Source organism: Mus caroli, chromosome 3 (genome assembly GCF_900094665.2).
Source record: "Mus caroli chromosome 3, CAROLI_EIJ_v1.1, whole genome shotgun sequence".
In the NCBI taxonomy this organism is placed as follows: Eukaryota; Metazoa; Chordata; class Mammalia; order Rodentia; family Muridae; genus Mus; species Mus caroli.
Genome location: NC_034572.1, coordinates 125,545,679 through 125,567,495, shown reverse-complemented (window position 1 = coordinate 125,567,495; position 21,817 = coordinate 125,545,679). Strand labels below are relative to the sequence as shown.

The window sequence follows — 21,817 nt, the reverse complement described above, 5'->3', positions numbered from 1 at the left end:
AGAAGGAGCGGAGACTGTCTCTTTGTTGTTCTATTTAGGAAACCTTTTACTTTCACAGTAGCTTTAGTCAATGCTCTGAAGTATTTACCAAATCTGTCCTGTTTTCCTCCTTTAAAAATGAGCCTTATTTGAAACCCTTGAAGACTTCCCAACGTGGGCATGCGATTGCTCAATCGTCACCCATGATTGCAAAAGCCACCCATTCCAGTGCAATTTTTAGCTTTGTCTGTTCGCTTGCTCTCTTGTTTGTTTGAGAACTGCAGTATTGTTTCTCTCAGCTGGACGGCACCACCCTTCTGAGAAGCACCCTAAATTCTGAGAGGTGAAAGGGTTAGCCAGCCACGGAGGACAATACAGCATATAAACGAGGAAATCAAAACCAAACACTTGGCCCTGAGTCGTAGACCAAACCATCTAAACCCTTTGTCCATGTTCCATTTTAAGTCAGAGAGCTACATCATCACCTAGGTCTGTCCAAGCCGTTCTGGTGAGGGACGTGAAGCTGCTGTCCCAGGGAAATAGCAGCGTCGTCAAGCCATTCTTCCCCATGGAAGTGTGGTGTCAGAATCGCAAGAAGGTCCAAATCAGGACACCTGTGTGCCAGATCCGCCCAGCTGCACCCGAGAGCCGGCCAGCACTGCCTGAGCCATCTGCTCAGCACATGAAATGCCAGTTTGTTGCTGAAGATGGGTTTGAAGGATGAGAGTCTTTAAAGAGAAAGCTCACAGCTCGGCTGTGACATCCCTTAAACTTTCTCACATTTTAAAATAAACAATTTTAGGAAGAGAGGATTAAAGGCTTATGTCTGAGAGATGACAAGCAGGGTATATTGCGAGCTTCAGAACCGCTGCCTCAGAAGTCCTTATTCAAATCGGCATTTGGCTTTTCACTCTGGTGACGGATGAAGTATGACCCTACTCTTGGAAAATTCCAGGTGCTAAGCATGTGCACATTCCAAACATGCTCTGTGTTCCTGGGGCTGGGTTTGCAACAATCAGACCAGCAAGGGAATCGCTCTCTTCTCGAGCTCTTGAGACATATAACAAGACTTTTGGCCCACACCTTCACTTCCTGTGCGGACAAGCCAGTCTCTGTAGAATCCCTTATACTTACTGGCATTCTCACCACACAGGACACTAACCCTAGAACAGTGGACTTCTTTGAATTTAAGGGTTAATTTCCTACAAACCATCAGCATTTAATACTTTGCCTTCTCCAGTAACTATGAGTAATTATACAGTATTTTAAAATATTGTAAGTTTTTTTTTCACTTAGCCTTTGTGGCCCGTTTTGTTCTGTTTGTTCTAATTTTAATGGAGATTTAGAACATACATACATTTTAGAATTGTCTGCAGGAATAGAAGATGGAAGCTTCAATAATTTCTAAAGTTCTGGAATTGGAAAATTCTATGAGGCTCTTGAAATTTCTAAATCAAATGGAGGTTCCAACATGTTGGAAACAATCTTTTTCACTGTCACGAAAATGAGAAACAAAGTGGTCTCCCCACTTAACCTAAGAAGGCAAAGCTATCTTAAATATATTAACGGGAAAAAGAAAAGATTCCTTCCCTGAGGCTGAGTCTCTAAAGAGCACGGATACCACGTGCTAAGCTTGTGTGCCACCCTCGAGGTCACTTTTGAAACAGCACCTTTCTGCTCTCCTCTGTCAGATTTACAGTGAGTGCTTTGCAGGACATGCAGAAGCTGTTAAAGTTCACAGAGATTAAGCCATATTTAAAGAAAAATCCTGGGAAAACGTAGGTACCCAACCAATATTAATCATGTATAGCTTCTAGAAAAAGACACCAGGAACTTCTCAGATACCTGACAGCACTGGTGCGCAATAGAGGGTCTTGCTAAAAATATACAGGATCTTTCTAGTGAAACCACATTTAATGCCAGGCTGCTTTATGCATGGATAAACAATTACTATGGTTTGCATTTATTCTATTTGATTTGTGTGTGCTTGAGTCACAAGCAGCTGCCCGTGGTTTCTTCCTTCCCCTTTCATGTATGTTAGCTGCAGACTACCACTCCTTCAGATCCCCGAGCTCAGCCTGCTGTAATGATTACTATTGGCGCTTTAGTGAACCCGATAACATGGATTTGAAGTCAGTCCTTTGCTCACACCTTTGGCCATGCACTTTCTTAAGATATTTTAAGCAGTCTTCACATCTCCAGACTTACCTCCTCCCTCCATTAAAGCATGCTCTCCAGCCAGCCTTTGACTTTCCCAGAAGTGAACTTTTTTTTTTTCCTAAGTAGAATTACTGGTGTGGTTGAGCTACAGTATTTTTTTTTCTTCATATTTTTTGACCTTCATTTTGTAAGCCCTGGGCCATCAAATATAGTTGCTCTTTGGTGTCGAAAGCTCACATTTTCTAACAAGAAGAAGCACAGTGCATACGCCAATTCAATTTGTAATCAATCAGTGGGCAATGGCACCCTAAGACCCGCGCATGGACCACTTGCACATTTAACAACCAGCAGACACTAAAATACCCTGGAGCTGCTGTGGCTAGGACTCCTTGGAAGTGTCACTTCAGGAAGATTTTTCTTGTTAAAAGATATTTCTTTCTGAAAACATGTTGAAGAAGATACCAGTGGAGCCAATAGGCAAGCAAGGAAGTCTATGAGGATGTCCAAAGTATGTTGGAAGCAGTGCGTTAGTTTGAGCAATTGCAAAGACATTTTTACAGTGTTAACAATTTTAGGTAGTCTCTGAAATTTTAATATGTTTACATAAAAATAAACCTTCTTACTGACATTGTTTTCTTGTCTTAATGCGTGCTTTTAAACTATCAGGTTACCCAAGAAGTAGCCTGTGTCATGCAGACTAGGCTCCAGGGAATAGTCTGGGTGTGGCCTCTTCATGCCATTTCTTTCTGGAAGAGTGGGCTTTGGGTGGAGAACATCCTTCGAGCCTACTCTGGAACATCCTGACTCTCTCAGGAGTAGGAAGCATCTCATAAAAAACTCTTCCCAGGATTTTTAACAAGATAATACTAGAGATTTTTTTTTTTAATTTAAGATTTTATAAAGCCAACTGAGGGTTTCCGTGCTAAGATAAATTGGCATGGAAAGGATTACAGTGTAATATTGCCTTGACTCAGAATAACTTGTGGAACTTTTTTGAATTGTTTTTGGAAACAATGATGTTTTTTGTTTGTTTGTTTTTGTCTGGGGCTTTTTATTTTTTTACACCCTCATTACATATGGGCATTGAGTGTATGCAAACAACAAGAGCCACTATGTCCCAAGTATTTTGAATGTGATACACCAATCACTATGCATGAGATTGGTCATAGCCATAGGTCAGGGCCAAGAAGAAATAAACATATGGATTACTTCTGAGACCAGTTTCAGAACAAAGTCTATATTCTAACCTCAAAAGAAAGATATTTCACAGAGATTAATTTAAAGAAATAATATGGGGACATGCTTCTTAAAATTTGTGACAGAGTCTTAAACATGTCTTTAATCAAGTTGATTTCTTTACTGTGTTTCAGCCCACCACATTCTGCCCCTGCACTTCCCAGTGCTGAGATCTTGGACCCTCTGTTTGCCATGGCTTCTTCCATTACTCCATGCTGAGGTTCCAGCTAATTCCACACTTCATCTTTGTTATATCTTCCCATGTTCCTAATTCCTTGTAAGCTGCCTCCTCCCACAGATGTCTCTTTCGTGTTTTGTAAATTATAAAATCAGAATCAGACTTTCTTGGGAAGCAGCAAGAGATTTACAAAGAGGAAAACAATCAAACTTTAACCCTTGCTGAAATATTTGGAAAACAGGCAGATCTCCCTTCTTCACATTATTCAGATATTTTAGTGGCTGTTTTTTTGAGACAGTCTTATTCCTACAGGTCATTCTGACTGTCCATTGGTGCACCTACAATGCAGGCTGCCAAGACGACAATGGCTTCATTTTCTATTAATGAAGGTTTTTTGTTTTGATTTTTTTTTTGCACAGTGATTAATATCTAGATCTGTGCCATTCATGTATAATGGGAAGGATAATAGTTTTTGCTTTATATAATTGAAATGAGCAAGATAACTAAAACTCGGTATTAAGTGTTCCTCCCTAGAAATCTTGATGAAAACTTACCAGTTCTCCAGCCCCATTACCAAAGTACATGGACCTGTGAGCCTCTGTTCAGCCTCAACATTTCAACAGATTCCTCTAGAATACTACACTGGCTTCATTATTACATATACAAAGGACCCAGCCTCGCATATGTGTCTAATAAATGCTGGTTAGCTGGAATCATAGTGTCTAATACACTTTAAAGGGGAGCAATTAACAAGTTGGTTGATTTGCCCAAATAATTTAATTACATCTGAATTTTCCTGTATATCAAAGAGAAGATCTTCAGCTGGTTTCTCTGGCCTCTGATGTATACTAGGTAGCACAGTGTAACTATAAACAGTAGAGACTCAGATGAGACTGCTTGCCTTTATTTTGTTTTCCTTAGTTTTTGCAGTGCTGTGGACTGATCCCAGGACCCTGTATATAACAGGCAAGCACTCAGCTACTGAACTACATTCTCAGCCACAAGACTGCCTGACTTTTAACTCCAGTTCCACCATTCATGTGGTGCCGGGTAATTTGAGGGACTAATTAGGGGGGCGGATAAGATGATATATGCTCTGGAAATGGCCTGATGATGGAGACTAGGTTAACCAGATTTTTAATTTAGAAAACTCACTTCAGAGAGAGTGTGGAGGACATCTTGCAGAAGTATAAAACATTGATTATATGACACTGATTTCTTGTGAATCTAGGCAGCAACTAGATGACAGTCACACAGCAAAAATGGTCAGTGACAAGATGGAGCACTTGCCATCAGAGAAGACTTGCCTTAATGGAGAATAGAAGGCAGAACCCTAGCCTGCTTCTAGGTTGAACAATTAGGTGAATATTGACAGTAATTAATTTTGTAAGGAGTATAATAAGCAAAGCAAGTTTTGGAGAAATAAATAGTGTTTTGTTTTGAGTATATTTGCTTTAGGTCATCTTTCACCTTTTCAAACATATAAAACTCCTGAGAAAATCAATGCATAGACCTGTGCCTGGGGATCTAAACAAGTAACCAGACAGCCTGTGTTGCTTTCATTTCCTTTTACCACTGTAGAGTCTCATTTTATAGATTTCCAGTAAATTACAGTCATTAAGTTTTCTTTATTTTGTTGAAGAATGATCGTGTATATAAAAGCCATTACATGTTCTCATTTAACAAGAAAACCAGCAGTCATAAATTATGCTCAGAGTAAACTAAGTTAGAACTGTTTACTTCTTTTGAAGAGCGATTTTTAACTTACAAAAACACTGTGAAAGGTCACTAGAGAAACTTAAATGTGAGTCGATAGGTTTAAAAAACCATAAAGGCAGCATATTCTATGATTCCAGCTGAGTGAGATTCTGGGAGCCACAGTTATCATGAGTTGGCAGGAGACAGAAGGGATGAAACTTGCAATGACTTGGAATGAACAGAGCCTAACAGTCCACTGTCATCATGCCTGTCCCCTTACGATCTACTCCATTTCCTTTTAACACTAAAATCATTCTGAAGGTACGGCCTATAAATTAATATCATTTTTTAAAAGTTATACCAATTTTTGAGAAATGTTTTACCCTGATATTCTCATATGTGCATCTGTTGTATCTATGACTCTGAGATTATTGCAAATGTAACATGGATAGTCAGTTAATTATGCTATTGAAGAGAACATTCCTGCTTAATAGACTCTCAAAAACTTTGAAAAAAAAAAGCCCCTTTCTACCCACTTTTCCTCTGTGCTAGCTGATGCTGTTTCACAATAATGAAGCTTGGCATGCTGGGAGTATTTCCCAGATTTTAATGCAGTCCTAACCTTGTGATCTATTATGAGTCCAAAATATAGCACTCGGGGAGCACTCGGGGAGCACTCGGGGAGCACTCGGGGAGCACTCGATCATAGGTCTTACGTGTGGCAGGAAGAAAAGCCACAGGGCTCTTCTTGACAGTCACGGGCAGAGCACTGTATTGGCAGGAAGCAAAGGCGCTTGCAGGATACAATAATAATAAGTGTTTGGCAGAACTGCAGAAGTATTACAATGCTGAGGTTAAAAAAAAATAAATCAAGAAAACCCAAACCAAAGGGCAATAGTAAAAAATTAGAAACCTGAAAATATTTTCCAGTCTCACTCTCTTGTACTTACACTTTGTTTCCACAGCAAGAGTGTAAATCTACCAACAAGGAAACTATAGTCATGGTTTTAGAATCTTAATTTACTCTTGGGTTGGTTGATTGTCTAACTCAGAGTTGACATTTATAAATTTAAGATGAAAAGGTCTTAACCTTTTTCAGTAAAACAGCTTTTAATGCTATAAGTGCACAGAAAGCAATACTTTCTGGTTTATAAAGAGATAACAGACAATTACTATCGATGCACAGATTAAAAAGCAATGGGTGCTAACTGATTGCCTTGGAGTCTAACATAAATGGCTAATTCTGTCTATTGTGCCGGTATCTAATCTTCTCTCAGGTTTGCCTGCTGTCCAAGATAGAAATTTTAACCATCCTCAACAGTGTCTAATATAGATGACATATACACGTAAATAAGGATGCTAATATGGGGCTTGCAGATGCCAGGAACTTCAAAAGGCCCACAGGTTTTGCTTGCATTCAACTAGTAGTTAGAAAAGAAGGGATTAAACACGTCTTCAAGCGAAGTGATTTGAGGCCACAGCTGGCAGAGTCATAGAGAGTAGCACAAGTTTACAAGATGGAGGCTTCTCTTCACAAGGCTTTGTCTCTAACACCATCAAGGTGGATTCTGGGTATCTTCAGAAAATGATGTTGACTGCCAAAAATGGTACCTGTGATCTTTGCTGAGCCCAGCTAGTAATAGTTCATTGGCTCAGTGTTATTCAAACTGTGCATTTTGATCACTAGTTTAAGCAATAATGACTAGCATTTCTGAAGGAGGTGGATGAAGAAGAAGGAGAAAGAAAAGGAGAGGTGCTGATAAAAATAGGGCAGACAAGGAAAGAACGGAAATTTTAAAATGTGCTCTGTTGCCAATCATAATAGAATTTATACTTGCAACATTGTTGGGGAGCGTGACAGGAGAAGGCCATGCTAGATCACAATGTGAAATAGGTTTCTTACTTTGGCAGAAAAGTCTTAAAGCCATTGGCCCCTGTCCTAGTGAGGCTTGGACCAAGGTCAAGCAATCTGCATCCTCTGCAGCTCCATCTTCCTCCCTTCCTTTGAGATGCCTGCCATGGCAGCACAGCCTCAGCCAGGCCCCTTGCTAATCACATCACTGAAGTGTCAGGCCTGGGAAAGTAGCAAGGACAACACAGTCACAGCCATTTCCCTTCATTAATTTTGTTTAGAACCCACGGATACAGTTGTCATCACAGTGCTGTAATCTTTGATAACACATCTGAACATGCACAGATTTCCAGCGGCTAAAAGAACTACACACAATTTATCTCCCATCAGTTTTTTTTTTCTTTAATCAACTCAAGACGATGAATTTAATTCTTACACAGAGCTCAGCTGACATAGGGTTTACTGAAAACATGGCTTTGAGTTATTTGAAGGGCTCGTGTTAGGGTTGGTGGAGCTAAGTCCTAGGGAGAATTCTTTTACCTTGGGTACTATCTGTGCAGCACTGCTCTTGTTTTGAGAATATTCTCGACCTCACTCCCTCAAATATAAGATGAAGAAGTAAAACTGAATCATTAACAATGTGCCTCGTTGGTATTAATGTAGTCTCTTTTATGAGTTCTTGAAGCATTTGAATTTGTAGATGTTAATATATATATGTGCATACATACATACATATGCACACACATCAATATTAACAACTGTTATGCAGGTAAGAATGATCTTATTTGGTTATCAAATATTCAAGCAGTTCTTAAGCCTCGATAGTTAAAAGAGTCTTTACATTGAACTTAACAGCTGATCTTTTAGAATATAGCAAAAATAATACGAATCCTTTACTACCTAGTTCAAGCTAAAGAGCATAAATAATATGTTAGGTATTTAAAATATTTTGTGCAATTTACAACATATAACACTTTATAAGCATAAATTATTGCTATGTGTTCATTTTAACCAAACATAAGAGACATTAATACCATATGCACCACATAACAAAGTTAAAAAATTCAAGTCCCAAGATTTCAAATTGGCAGAGATTTAAAACAAAACAAAACAAAACAAAACAAAAACAAAAACAAAAAATGTACCTATTTTGGTAGGTATCTATATAACTTTCTTTCATCTCCAGAAGGTGGTGAGACAGAATAGAATACGAGAAGCTCTCTGGTCTGTCACACTTAATTCTTACAGCCTGGATCAACCCAAAGGCTTTTCTGAGAGTTGCGAAAAGCCAGGCGCTTTTTTGCCTGAGTCCTGACAGTTTGATGTTCGATGTAAATGTGATGTAGATGTTAGACATAAACAAGGAATAGGAAAGAAATAAACAGGACGGAAGTGTGAGAAGTGCCACATTTACAGGTAGATAGCTGAAGTCGATAATCAGTATAGGAAATAAATAAAACAGAAACAGTGCAACATTAGAGATAGAGAGAAAATCTGAGCATAAGGAGTTAAGAATGGGCCACAGAGTGCAAAGATGATTGCTGAGGAACAAGGACTCCAAGTTTCATTAAAACACCACACTGCAGGTCAAGCCCCTCTTAAAGGGTTTGCAAGAGAAAACCGTCATTTGCAGAAGGCTACAGTTTCCAATGATTTGAAACGGAAAATTAACTGTCTTCCCACTTGGATGAAGACTTATATTTCATCCTTAACCAAATAGAACCACTATCAACCGATACCATTGTTTCTCACATACCCTGTCAAAAAGAAATGTATTGCACATTTCTGTGAGACGAAATTAATTCTCAACATTACTAGAATGCTTCTAATGTGTGTAAATTACGAAAAAGTAATTCAAAGTGAAGCATCAAAGCTAGAGGGATGGGGAAGAAATGCTATATACATCCAGTTTATCACTCCATGTCAAACAGACAGCTGATATGCAAAGAAGTGTGCCAGTGCTGAATTCTGAGCACAGTCTGTGGGCCCAGACACAGTTGAATGTCTTGCTTTTGAGGAATTGTCTTAACTTTAAACATCATCAGATTAATGTTCCTGGAGCAGACTGCATGAGTACGCTCAATTACTTTGGTTCTTGTGGTTAAGCAAATAATATTGCCTTGGGTATTAAAGCCCCAATTTATTACGATTGTATCCTTGAAGCCTGCGCTATTCTTGCTGCTGTACTCACTCCATAATTTTTCCAGTTGACCAGTAATGTGCTAGCTTCCCAACTACGGCAATGATGTACCGTCACTTGTAATGTCAGCATTCAATGAGAAAATGGGACTATTGAAGTTCTTTAACTGATCTCATTTTGTGATTCTCAGCCCTGTATGAGTTTGATACATGTTTTCATGCACATCATGTGGTCTAGTCCCTTCTCCCTGACTTGCTAAGGAGGATTAAACAGGCCATTCTTTGGTGTATGGACACTTGATTGTACCTGTTTCTGTACAGGTTGAGGTAGTGACGTCAGCAAACTGAGAGGGTGTGCTTGTAAGATTTTTCATACATTTTAGGCTGTGTCATTCTCATTCTGGCCATCCATGGTATTTACTGTTATTGGGAAGTTGTTGTTATCTTGATGCTGATTTTTACAAATTTAAAAGAGCTAGAGACATTAAATGACAGTTCCAAAGATTTTTAGCTGGGCAGTGGTGAGCTATCACTCAAAACCAGTTAAGGAACTGTAGGGCCATTTGATGCTCTAAGAAGCAGCTAGAAGAGAGAAAGACAAGGAATAAACAAACAGTAACAAAAAGTCTAAATACAGACAGTTCCTCCATACTATGAGAGTGAAAGATGCCATAGCAGAAACATCACGGAAGAGGCCTGGTCTCATGGAAGTGTTCACATTTTGAGACATGCGTATAAGGGGATATGCTGTTTGCATTAAAAAAACAAAACTCAAGAACATCCCACCTTACTGATGACACCACTGTAATTAAGTGGTAGTGGTATGTGAATGTGTCATGTGTGTGTGTGTGTGTGTGTGTGTGTGTGTGTGTGCGCGCGCGCGCATTATTTTTCCATCCTACTGAAGTCTATAATGGGGAGGCAGTTAGACATAGAGATGAGAAACACTGCTGTGCCATCTTCCTTTATAATCATAAGCTTTGGGTTACTTAGAGTAGCAGTTGGCAGGAAAAAGGGGGTTTAATTTTGTTGTATGTCCTAACACAACCATGGGCAAAACTACATCACTATACAGTATATAAGATGTAAGGAAAAAAAGAACTTACCTATTTTTCTTAAATATAGAATATGCGTATTATACTAATATCAGAGCCTGGTGCTCAAATATCAGAGTCTAAGTCCAGGGATTTTGCATTCTGCACCGACCACTTTATGACTCATAAACTCTCCAGCTCAGGAAAATTAATGCTGTGTGTGTGTGTATCTGTGTGTGTGTGTGTGTGTGTGTGTGTGTGTGTGTGTGTTCCCTGCATGAAGGTACTTAAAGAGGCCAGAAGAGGGCACCAGATCCCCTGGAACTGATGCTGAAACCAAATGTGAACCACTTGACTTGGGTCTTAGGCAGAAATCTCTAGTCTCTAGAAAGGCATCAACAACTGGGTTTTGTTTTTGTTTTGTTTTGGGTTGTTTTGGTTTTTGTTTTGTTTTGTTTTGTTTTGTTTTGTTTTGTTTTGTTTTGTTTTGTTTTGTTTTGTTTTGTTTTGTTTGTCAAGACAGGGTTTCTCTGTGTAGCCCTGGCTGTCCTGGAACTCACTCTGTAGACAAGGCTGGCCTTGAACTCAGAAATCCACCTGCCTCTATCTCCCAAGTGCTGGGATTAAAGGCATGTGCCACCACTGCCCGGTGGCACCAGCAACTCTTAACTGCAAGCCATGTTTTCTTCACATGTTCTTCACAAATACTTCATTGTTTAGAAAACTAGGGGAATTAAGGTGAGTTTCACAAGCTGTCTATAGGATCAAAAGAGTTAAAGCAGTGGAGGGCTAGGAGTCATGTCTGACACAAAGTGGATGGTTAATCAATAGTACCACTTTGTAACATTTAATATATGCTTGAAGTGCTTGCAAGCTTGTTAAAGGAAGTCATTCATTTGATCATAATTAGTTATTCTTGCCTCCTGGAGAAAGGATATATGCTTTGTCTTATCCACACAGTAAGTCAGAATATTGAAAGTTCATCTTTCCCTCACTGTGAAGCTTTGATTCACCTTATCATTTAATATAATTAACCACTCATTCATTTTTAAAATTTTTGTTTTATATAGGCCTTATATATAGGGGTATTTAATGTATAAATTTGAGATACTTGCACTTAGACTATTATGCGTCCTAAATTATAATATATCAACAATTAATTAAATTAGATGCTGCTAAATATTTGAAAGAATAATTGATTTATATGGGTCCCTCTGTCTTACTACATGAACAGGTTAGCTAGTAATCTCTTAACATGTACTGCTTTCATGAGTTCTTCCTGATTTGATCTCTGCATTTCGAACTAGTAGTTCACATATAGATAAAAACTAATTCTAACATCTTACAAGAATCATCAGCTTTTCAGTGGTTGTAGAATAGTGGTACAGGTCAAGCGAATTTCTTAATTAATGGAACAATCATTTCAATATCAGATTAAAATCAGCAATCTTAAAGAGCTCTCTGATTCAATCTACCAGTATCCAGAAAGTAATTCATGGTGTTAACTCTCAAGAAGGGTTCTGACTAGATACTGGTGTTAGTCATGACCTCCCTGTTATTAACTTGGAGCCAGTGTAGGCAGTGACCCAAGGTTGTCATCATGAGACACTCATTGAGAAGCCATTATCTTAAATATTTGGATGGTGACTTTTTCATCCTGTGGACAGATGTTCCTATTTTTTTAAAAACAAAAAATAAGAGAGACCTTCCTAAATTTTGTATCAACTGACCTCTTTGTTTCTGAGAATGGTTTAGATTTGTTATACTAAAATGAACAATTAAGGAAAATGTGATGTCCCGCTCCAGATGCAGTGAACAGAAACATGGATAGAAAAAAGGAGAACCCACTGATTACTTACCTGTAATATTAGTGCTAAAGTTTGTTATGCATTCTATATTAAATCTCACTATGCAACATTAAAGTTCAATGACAAAGAATTCAAAAATCAATCTGTTGATTATTACTAATCTTATTTTTGATTCTTTGTTTCAGTTTGTTTGAATTTTCAGATTTTTTTTATCTTAGGATAGCATTGAGAGAGAGAAAGAACACCAAGTTTCTGGGTAGGAACTTGGGAGAACCTTGCAGAAATTGGAGAAAGGTAAAGAATATAATTAAAATATATGAAAAAAGTTAATAAAAATGACTAAGGGGCTCATGCTGGCAATATACGACAGAAATCTTATCAATGATCAGATAAATAAGGTGAGGCGGGCTTATCTCTTTTTTATACAAGAATGTAAGCATCTAGAATATAGTGAGGCAAATCAACTTTAATACATTTTCAGGGAGAAATAATATTGTAATTCACCTTGATATTACCTTTATATTAAAGAATAACTACCCATAACAGGGCTTTTAAATGATAAGTATGCTAACTATTACAAATATCTTCTAGAACTTCATGGATGCTTTTAACGTACACTGTAAATGGTCACATGCATAAAGAGTCAGGGAAAATATTGCTCTGAAATGGAATATAGCATTACCCTCTATGACATCGTTGTAACTTTAAACATAGATTTGGAAAGGGGGGGGAAACAGGGTAGAAATTTGTATCCAAGAGAATAATAATAATAAAAAAAAATCTACATTCAGTCAGAGTCACAGCTGGAGTAAATTTAAGTCACCTTATCCTCTTTCTCTCTCTGGTCTAGCACAAAAATAAAATGATGGATACGTATATTAGAGCATCCTTAAAATGCTTCTCCTGCTAGTCGTGGTAAGCTTGCACTTGTGTCAGCGGTTCGCTCCGTAGAACTGACCATGAAAGCAATGGAATATAAATGTAGATGGTTTTCAAATATTCTCAACTGTTTTTTTTAAAAAAAAAAAAAACGTAACTATAAAATGACACACTTGTTTTGGGATATTCAAAAAGCATTGGCCGGTTATTTACGTCTTAGCAAGGAGACGTTGGGCTAAGGTTAAAATAAATCTTGAATAATTTCAGAAAGCAAGACTAGCCGCTGCAAGAAAAAAAAGGGCAGAATAATTTATTTTACTGGGTGGTTTTGGGAATTTTTCACAGGAACGGATAGAAATTGCAAATTACTCTTAGAAAATGTGTCCTTACGTTTTCTGAAAGAGCGAGCAAGCGAGCACTGAGAGAAAACACATTGCTAACCAGAGGTGGTGTAGGGGATAGAACATTTTTATTAAGAAAACTGAAATCTACTAATATTAGCGGTCTCTAAACAGGTCCCTTGAGTTCTAAGTTCAGTGAATTTCAATAATTCTTTTCTCAAAACACGAACATCCCAAGCAACCGTCCTTCAAGTAACCAAACTGTATTAGAAAGTTAAAGATTCGGGATTATATTAAACTAGCTGGAGATCCTGTTCACAGGCATGACCCAAGTAGCTTGTCAGCATCTTAAATATAGCTATCTGTCACTGCTCTCTCTACCTATAAATTTTAGAAGTATTTGAAATTTGTATAGCTTGCATTCAAGTTCAACACAGCATTAGGGAGACCAAATGTGATACAAAGAACAGAAACTCTTAGAAACACAAACCTAGAAGATTCTTCACTAGTACAAAAAACACTGTGGGCTATAAAGGTGAAAATGATTATCTAATTGCTTTGGTATAACCTTAAGTTTGTTTTGAAGGTGGCCCATAACATTCAATATACAAAACTCTAGAGATGCTACGGAGCAAAACGGCGAAAAGAAATATATATATATATATATATATATATATATATATATCTTCCCACGATATATATATATATATCTTCCCACGATATATATATATATATCTTCCCACGATATATATATATATATCTTCCCACGATTTTGAAGATAGTATTTAAAATTACTTTTGGTTTCAAACATGTGAAATACTCCTCTTAGGAAGTGAAGTACATATATATCATAAATATGTGTCAGTTGTGGGACTTGATTTATACTGTACACATATACAAGCACAATTTTTAGAAACCCATTAGCAATGCCAGAAATGAAAGTTAACTTGAAAGAATATAATAGCTCATTTAAATAAAAAAAACTTTTCCTAATTAATTTCATACCAACTGCCTGTATATACTACCCTCTGTTTTCTTGGTCAGTTCCCACTATAACTTTTCATGGTGTCTTTGAAAGGAAATCTAAGTATTTTCTATGCCAGTTTCCACCATGAGCCACAGTAGTCCCCTACATCTCTGGTCAGCAATGTGTTTTCTCTCAATGCTGCTCACTTGTTCCTTCTGAAAACACCAGGGCGTGTTTTCTAGGAGTAATTTATGACAAACTCACCTTTTCTACAGAACAGGAAGAACCTATAAATTAAGAATGCTTCCCTTCCCTGAAATCAAACTGCAACCAATTCTGGAAACCCTGGAGCTTAGAGTCTTAATTTCATTTTTGTGGATCAATGGATAATCAAATTTCTTCCAAAAAAATATTCTACAACAGCAATAAAATTTGTATTTCAGCTCCCTATTCTGAAAGTTTTAAATAGATAGGTGTTAAATTTCATTTTACTAAAACGAAGATCAAAGACTATGTTTCTTATCTCCCGATGGGATGGAAGATAGTGTCCCGGAGACTTCCCCCCTCTGGGTCTTTAAAACAGATATTTTAAAGTCATCATTCACAACTGAGAGCGGTGGACAGAGCTAAACTTCTTAGACCTTGGGTGGTACTATATAAACAGCTGCTTTCATCAATTGGCACTTGGCTTTCAGTCCTCTCAACTGAAATTCTGGGCACCAACAAGGCTGTTCTAGATCTCTCTCTCTCTCTCTCTCTCTCTCTCTCTCTCTCTCTCTCTCTCTCTCTCTCGTGCATGCTAGCCCGCTTGCTCTCTCTTGCTCGCTAAAAGGAGTGAACCAGCATCATCATTTCTCATGGGTGGATTTCCTAACTCACACATATTTGTGAATATTAAGACTTTTGGAGACCATGTAGCCAGTAGAATAAAGAAGGTAGAATAATAAGTGTTCAAATATTTAATTTCTCTTCTTCAAAGAACCACCTTGTTTTCATGAGAGCATATGCTTTAAAGGAAACTACCAGTGAGAAGACAGAATAGATACAATGTAGTCCTCCTAGATACCCACTGTCTTCCCGACTCTCACCATGAGATTTTGTTTTGCTTATTCGTAATTCCAAAGTATTAGACTTTCTCACAAACCAACATTTTAAGAATATCTTAATTACAGTTAAACACCTATAATGAAATGCTAAGTTCTGTGGGCATATCATGAATTCAACTTACTTGTAAAGTAAATATTTACATATTCAATTTGAGGAGATGAAGTGACTAAGTTGCAAACTCTTAAAAAACCACATACACACAACATAATTAAGGAGGTTTTTGAGGGACGAGGGACGGCAAAGATAATCCATGGCTATCTGTCTAAAGGTGTGTTAGCAAAACATTAAAGGTAAGTTAAATTTGGAGATAAGTTCTTTAGTCCACTCAGGAAAGCCCTCCTGGCTGCTAGTGGCTTGACAGAAGAACTTTAGGAATAAGGGCTCTTGGTGAGGCCAGAAGTAAGGGCATGTTGCAGAAAGTCCAGGAATATGCACTGATTAGACAGAGAGGAGCTTGGAGAGGCTGTTGATTCTCTGTCCTTAGGAGAACTACAGCTCTCTGTAACTAAGAACATGAAGTGAGAAGTGAGCGCGCTGCGGTAGATTATCTGAAAATGTCCTGTCAGCTGAGGGCCCCAGCTCCTGATGGACCTCAAAGAGAAGGTTAGGTTAATTGCTCTTGAAAATGTTTGGGTGTCTCCCACGGAAAAAGAAATGTTAAGATAGGTGGCTATGTTGGTGTGGAGGTGTGTGAGAGAGGTAGAATATGCAAAAATTCTGTATGTATGTATGTATGTATCTATGTATATGTATGTGTGTGTATATGTACACGTGTACACATATGTATAGTTTCTTATTTTCCTTTAACTCTTTTAAAGTCCTGGGATTGAAGCCTTTGCAGTCCTTTAAAAGAATAGTTGACATTTTTGATGTTTCAAAACACTGGGAAGCATTTTCAAATTGCAAAAGCAGCGAACAAGCGCGCGCGCGCGCGCGCGCACACACACACACACACACACACACACACACACACCAGGCACTCAGGCCATGAGAGGGCAGTAGGGGGCCAGGCTCAGGCCTGAGTCTTCTCTGGCTGTCCAGCCTTCTCTGCCAGCCTTCCCTCTGCCTCCCGGGCTGTGGGCAGCTAGCTATAGCTGACGACAGCGTGCTGAAAGCGGAGGCAGCCTCAACTCTGAGCGAACCAGAAACTGCATCTTCGGAGCATGGAACTCTGTCTGTAGTTGACACGTGTGAGAGGTGTATGTGCTGTTTTGGCAAACTGGTTTTCGATTTGGGCTTCCCACAAAAGAAGTGGAAGGTGGAGCTGCGGTGGTTCCCAGTGCCCACAGAGCCCCCTCTTCTGGCCACCGCGCATGGACCACACTTGGTACCCAGTGCGCGCGCGCTTTGCTTCAGTCCGCTCTGGGTGTCTGTGTAACCCTTTGTAAAAGACCGTCCATCTATCTGCCTATGTGACCGACATCAAGACGCCCGTGGGAAATACCCTCTCTCAAAATCGGCTTTGGTATCCCTGCTGCTTTGCAGGCACTTAAGAAACTGTCATCATCACCTCATTATTTTCTTCCTGCCAATTGATTTATTCGCAGTTCTATTTGAGTGAGAAATGCGAGTCTACTGCGGATCTTGCCTGCCAGTGCTAAGAGTTTGGCAGAGAAAGATAGTGCAAAAGAGAGCAAATCCCCTTCTCGCAATTGTAAAATGTTTTGGGTGCCTGAGATCCAAATTTTCACCGCACTGTGACATTCCGCGCTGTCACTTATACCAGTTATGAGTTTGGAGCATACACAAACTTTTCATTTGAAGTCAACAACAGGTCCTATCTTCCAGAGTTGTGAAGATTAAATAAGTGAACACTTAGAATCAAGGCTAGCACATCCCAGTTGCTATGTCAGCTCCTGTTCACATCCATTGCATCCTCCTGTTGAATGGAAGGACCATTCTGGCCCCTTTGCCAAAGAAACGCACTAGATCTTAAAAAGTACTCATGTCTCAACACAAAGATGAGACAGAACTCTAAACCTCCCGCTGTAAACCAGCATCCCAGCGACCAGCAAAACACCCAGGTCCTGGTATCCCTGCAGACCCAGCTTCAGCAACCCCCCTCCCAAATAGCCAGAAGCGCCACACCTGGCTTGGGCAAAGGCTTTGACTTTTGCAGGGCTCAAAGGCAAACTGCAGATGCAAAAGCTCTGATCCCTACCTCTCCTGGCTGAAGAGTGTGTTTGGGGGGGTTTCCTACCTGCCCCAGGCTTTTGCCCTTCTTACTGCCGCCGAAAGCCAGTCCTTGGTTCATGCCTGCAGATCGGTTGGCTGACTGAGCAGGAGTCTCCCCTCCTAGAGAGGACTTGATGGAGTTGAGTTTGGCCCGCGAGCTGCCTAGCTGTGAGCTCTCCACCATCAGCACCGCGGCCAGTAGGAGAAGGCAGCGGGATGAATCCTTGACCCGCATCAGCGCGGCCATCTCCGGGTAAGGGGTTCCCAGAGTTGGGTGGAGCCCTGAAAAGATGGGAATGCCAGGAGAGTGAGGACGCCCGCCGACACTCAACCCCTCACGTGGGGCGCGTGGGCTCCTTACAGACACAGTTCCCCCAACCCTTCCTGGATCAGACACTCGGGACTCTTAAGAACTCAGTCTCAAGCCTCAAGCCTGGAGCAAACGCGACCCCAGCGAGACCCGCTCCTCTGACGGGCAGGAAGTTCTGCAGTCCCTGGAAGCAATCAAAGGCCAGACGCCTTCTCGCCAAGGAGGCGTGACCCAAGGTGCTGTTAGACCCAGCCCTGCAGATCGCCCTGCCGACTTCGCTTGGTGTTCAGCACCTTTGAGCTTTTGCCCGATTTTCCGCGATGATGGAATCCTCCCTTAACCACGCACAGGGCTCTTCTCCCCAGCTGTTGCTTCTTTTTCTTTTTCTTCCTTTCTTTTTTCTTGTTTCCCCCGGCTTCAGTTGCTCCTCTGTTCTCTCCTGTGCTTTAGCTCTCAACCTTTGCACCACTCAAGTCCCTCTTTTCCAGGTCCGCAGGCTTTGTGACTGGTGATCAGAGTCTCCCCCACCCCCTCCACCGGACTCTGGAGAGCTGAGGCGAGCGGAGGTCCCAGCAAGCGCACTCCCACTGGTGCGGTTAGGAGTTGTCCCTTGGTTCACATGGGGCCACTAAGCCCTGCCAGCGAAGCAGTGATGCGCTGCGCGGAGGGCCAGAGCTCTCTTGCTGCTCTCCCCCGCCCTCTTAGCTTTTTATAGCTTTCCTCAGTGGGTTTTCCTCCGCCCCCAATTCAAGAGTGACAAAGAGTGAAAACGTTTCTCTCCCCCACCCCACGCTCCCGCTTGCCTCCCCTTCCCCCAGCAGGCGCTCTTTCTGAGGCTGTCTCTCCTGCCTCTCACCTTTCCTACCTTCCCATCCCTCCTTCATTCTACATCTAAAAACTTGGGGGTTCGCCTCCAGAAGAACACGGGAAAGCTCTTCCTGGCCGAAAGCTCTTCCAGCTCCGAGAGTGATTGGGAGTTTGGAAACAGGCAGAAATGAAGAGGAAAAGTTGTCCCCATTTGTGGTGACTGTCACCAACCATGGCTTCTTAGTTCTCCCACCCAGCTTCAGCCTCCAGCTAGGAGCGCTGGAAAAGCTCTGGAGAACATCTGCAAGTTAACTTGGTGGAGTGTGTACAGCCTACTTAGATTTTAGCCCGAGCCTCTCGGTTAAAGTGCTGTGTGAGGTTGTCCAGCTGTAGGTGCTTTATGGGGTTCCGCTTCGAATGGGGGGGGGGGATGAACAAAGGGGGAGGCAAGAGGGCTAAAGGAAGAGGGGCGAAAGGACCAAAGAAAGAGTAGGGGGAATAAGGGACCATTCTTCCCCGTTGAAGTGCTTGAATCTTTCTGTTTTCCGCATCCCTCACCCAACCCCATATACACAGTACACTTAAATCCAAACAAGGAGTGAGGAAGGGGAAAATGACCCGACTTGTGCTACCTCAAGGCTTGATGAGGCACTTTTAGGGTGCCAACGCGTCCTCGGCAAAGAGGAAATCCCAAAAGCCTAATGGGGAACCGGGTGGGTGGTGAAGTGGGCCAGAAACTTCTGGTCCTGCCTCTTGAGCGCTGCCCTGCTCGTTCCCCCACCCCCACCCCCACCCCCACCCCTCCCCCGCCCAGAGGCCTTTGATAGCCTTTCAAGTCAGTCTTTGAGGCTCGGAGTTCTCTACACTCTTCCACAGAGGCAGAGGGCCACCGAGCGAACCACTCGGACGCGCTGACTGGCTTGCAGCACTTGGGGGCGCCAGTAGCAGCAATCAGCCAGGAACACAAACACTGCAGGAGACAAGCTTTGCCAGCAAGCTTTGGGTTAGGAGAGGTTTGGTCACCCAGGAGACCAGGAGCAAAGGTTGCTGCGTGCGTCTTTAGCAGTTCAGTCATGCAATCCCTAGCAGTGTCCTTGAGCCAAAATAGAGTCAGACAGGGGTCGTCCGCTGTGATGAACTGACTCCAGTAGCACACTCTAGAATTTTGAGGTTTAAGTCTCCTCTTTCACACCTGATTCTGGCATATACCAACCTGTCCAGGACTCTAATTTAACATGTCGCTAAGGGGAAGGTTAAGGACGTTAATATTTTCCACCAAACACGCCAAGACTTAAGGTGTGCATCAAGAGCTGGGAGGTCCTGGGCAGAGTCGGTTATTTACTTTCCTGACCTGTGAGTCAGCCTGTCCAGAAATTTTCATATACACAATGTACACAATGCCTTGAGTTTTTTAAAAATACACAATCAACTAGAAAATAAAAACACATTTTCTCCAGTTTGGCCTTAAAGTAAAACAAATGTGCTGATTGATTATTGATTGATTGATTGATCGATTGATTTACTTTTTGATTTATTCTTGAGGGCATGTACTAGTTACATTGCCCAAACTAGCTCCAAGCTAGTAATCCTCCTGTCTCCACCCCTTTCCCTTCCCCTTGCCTCTTCTATCTCCTCCTCCTCCTCCTTAGTGCTGAAATTCCAGACAACTGCCATCGCTCTTGTTTCACTTTTTAAATGCATAAGAATAACATGGGTGACTCTTGGAGAACAGACTCCTGTGACATGTGCCAGTCCTACAAATCTAAGATAATGAGGATGGCAGTTATCAAGGGCTGGGTGCAAGGAAGAGTAGGACATTACTGTAACAATAGGCACAAAGTCTCCATACATCATGATAAACAAACCCTAGACATTTGCTAAATCACATCGTGTCTAGAGCAAATGATAATGAAATAAACATCCAACATTGCCTACAGGGGAAATCTCGTGGCAAATGTCTTTACAATGATAAATAACATGCATGGATATATAATTTTAGGCAACAAAAGGTGTGTGTGCCTGTGTCAACTCAAGAACAAATTTGTATGGTTTAAGGATAAGCAAGGTTCTAATGGAACACGGGGAGAGGGGCGCGGGTTCTGTATGTTGTGAATAAGCTCTTAGTCTTTAAAGATAGTGTCTTTTGCTTTTGTTTAGACTTGATTTATCAATCAGAAACATTACAAAAATTCAGGAAATTAAGTTAGAAATGTGCTAATTTGGATATTTTAAAGAATATCTTACTATTTTTGCAACTTTGATTTCTTATTAGTGCATGTATGAGAGGTGTGTGTCTGGTATGGCCCATGAAGAGGTCAGAGGGGATTGTTATGGAGTTGACTCAGTCTACAGTGATTTGGACTAGTCATCAGACTTACACAAAAGGTTCTTTTATTAGCTGACCCACCCCTGACAAGTATTTTAAGCAAAAGAAGAGTCAAAATGTATTTAGATATATATGCACACACACACACACACACACACACACACACACACACACACACATGCCACCTGAATGCAATATGATCAGAAAATTAATTTCAATCACAATGTACTTACTGTAAAAATCCATGAGGGCCATAATAAGGAATCTTTTTGAAGCCAACACAGAACTGTACAAACTCCATGAATAAATTAAACATATAGTTTACACTAGGCATTCAAGTTCACACTAGGCATGGTAGCACAAGCACTCAGGAAACAGAGGTAGGTGATCGCTGTGAATTCCAGGCCTGCCAAGGATATACAGTGAGACTCTGCCTCAAAAGAAAAATATTCACATAAAATTTTCTTTTAAAAATATCCTCGTGATCGCTTCGGCAGTACATATACAAAATTGGAACGATACAGAGAAGATTAGCATGGTCCCTGCACAAGGATGACACACAAATTCGTGAAGCGTTCCATATTTATATAAAAAAATATCCTCATGCTTTAAGCAAAATCAAATGTATGGGATCAAACAATTAAATATAAACAACCACATCTTAGACTAAAAAGGGAGTGAACTGTTTTCATTGATAACCCAAATATTATCTATACAGTTATTTGATAGTCACATATAGTAAACATATAAGGAGATACAAAATCAATAACTGAATAATCACATGCCTTGGGCTGCCATCATGAGCCCACACGTTTCCTCCT

General features: G+C 40.6%; 1 protein-coding gene and 1 non-coding gene across 2 annotated transcripts in view; one reads left to right on the top strand and one right to left on the bottom strand.

Moving 5' to 3' along the window:
- Dkk2 (dickkopf WNT signaling pathway inhibitor 2) overlaps nt 1-18,545 on the bottom strand; it is a 93,244-nt gene extending 74,699 nt beyond the window's left edge. The window contains exon 1 of the mRNA XM_021158921.1: nt 17,579-18,545. Coding sequence (XP_021014580.1) covers nt 17,579-17,800 — 222 coding nt within the window. The 5' untranslated portion in view covers nt 17,801-18,545. The remainder of the gene's footprint in view (nt 1-17,578) is intronic.
- Nucleotides 18,546-21,477: 2,932 nt separating this feature from the next.
- LOC115030657 lies at nt 21,478-21,583 on the top strand. The gene has a single exon (XR_003836263.1). It is a non-coding gene; the product is annotated as a U6 spliceosomal RNA (small nuclear RNA).
- The last annotated feature ends 234 nt before the right edge of the window (nt 21,584-21,817 follow it).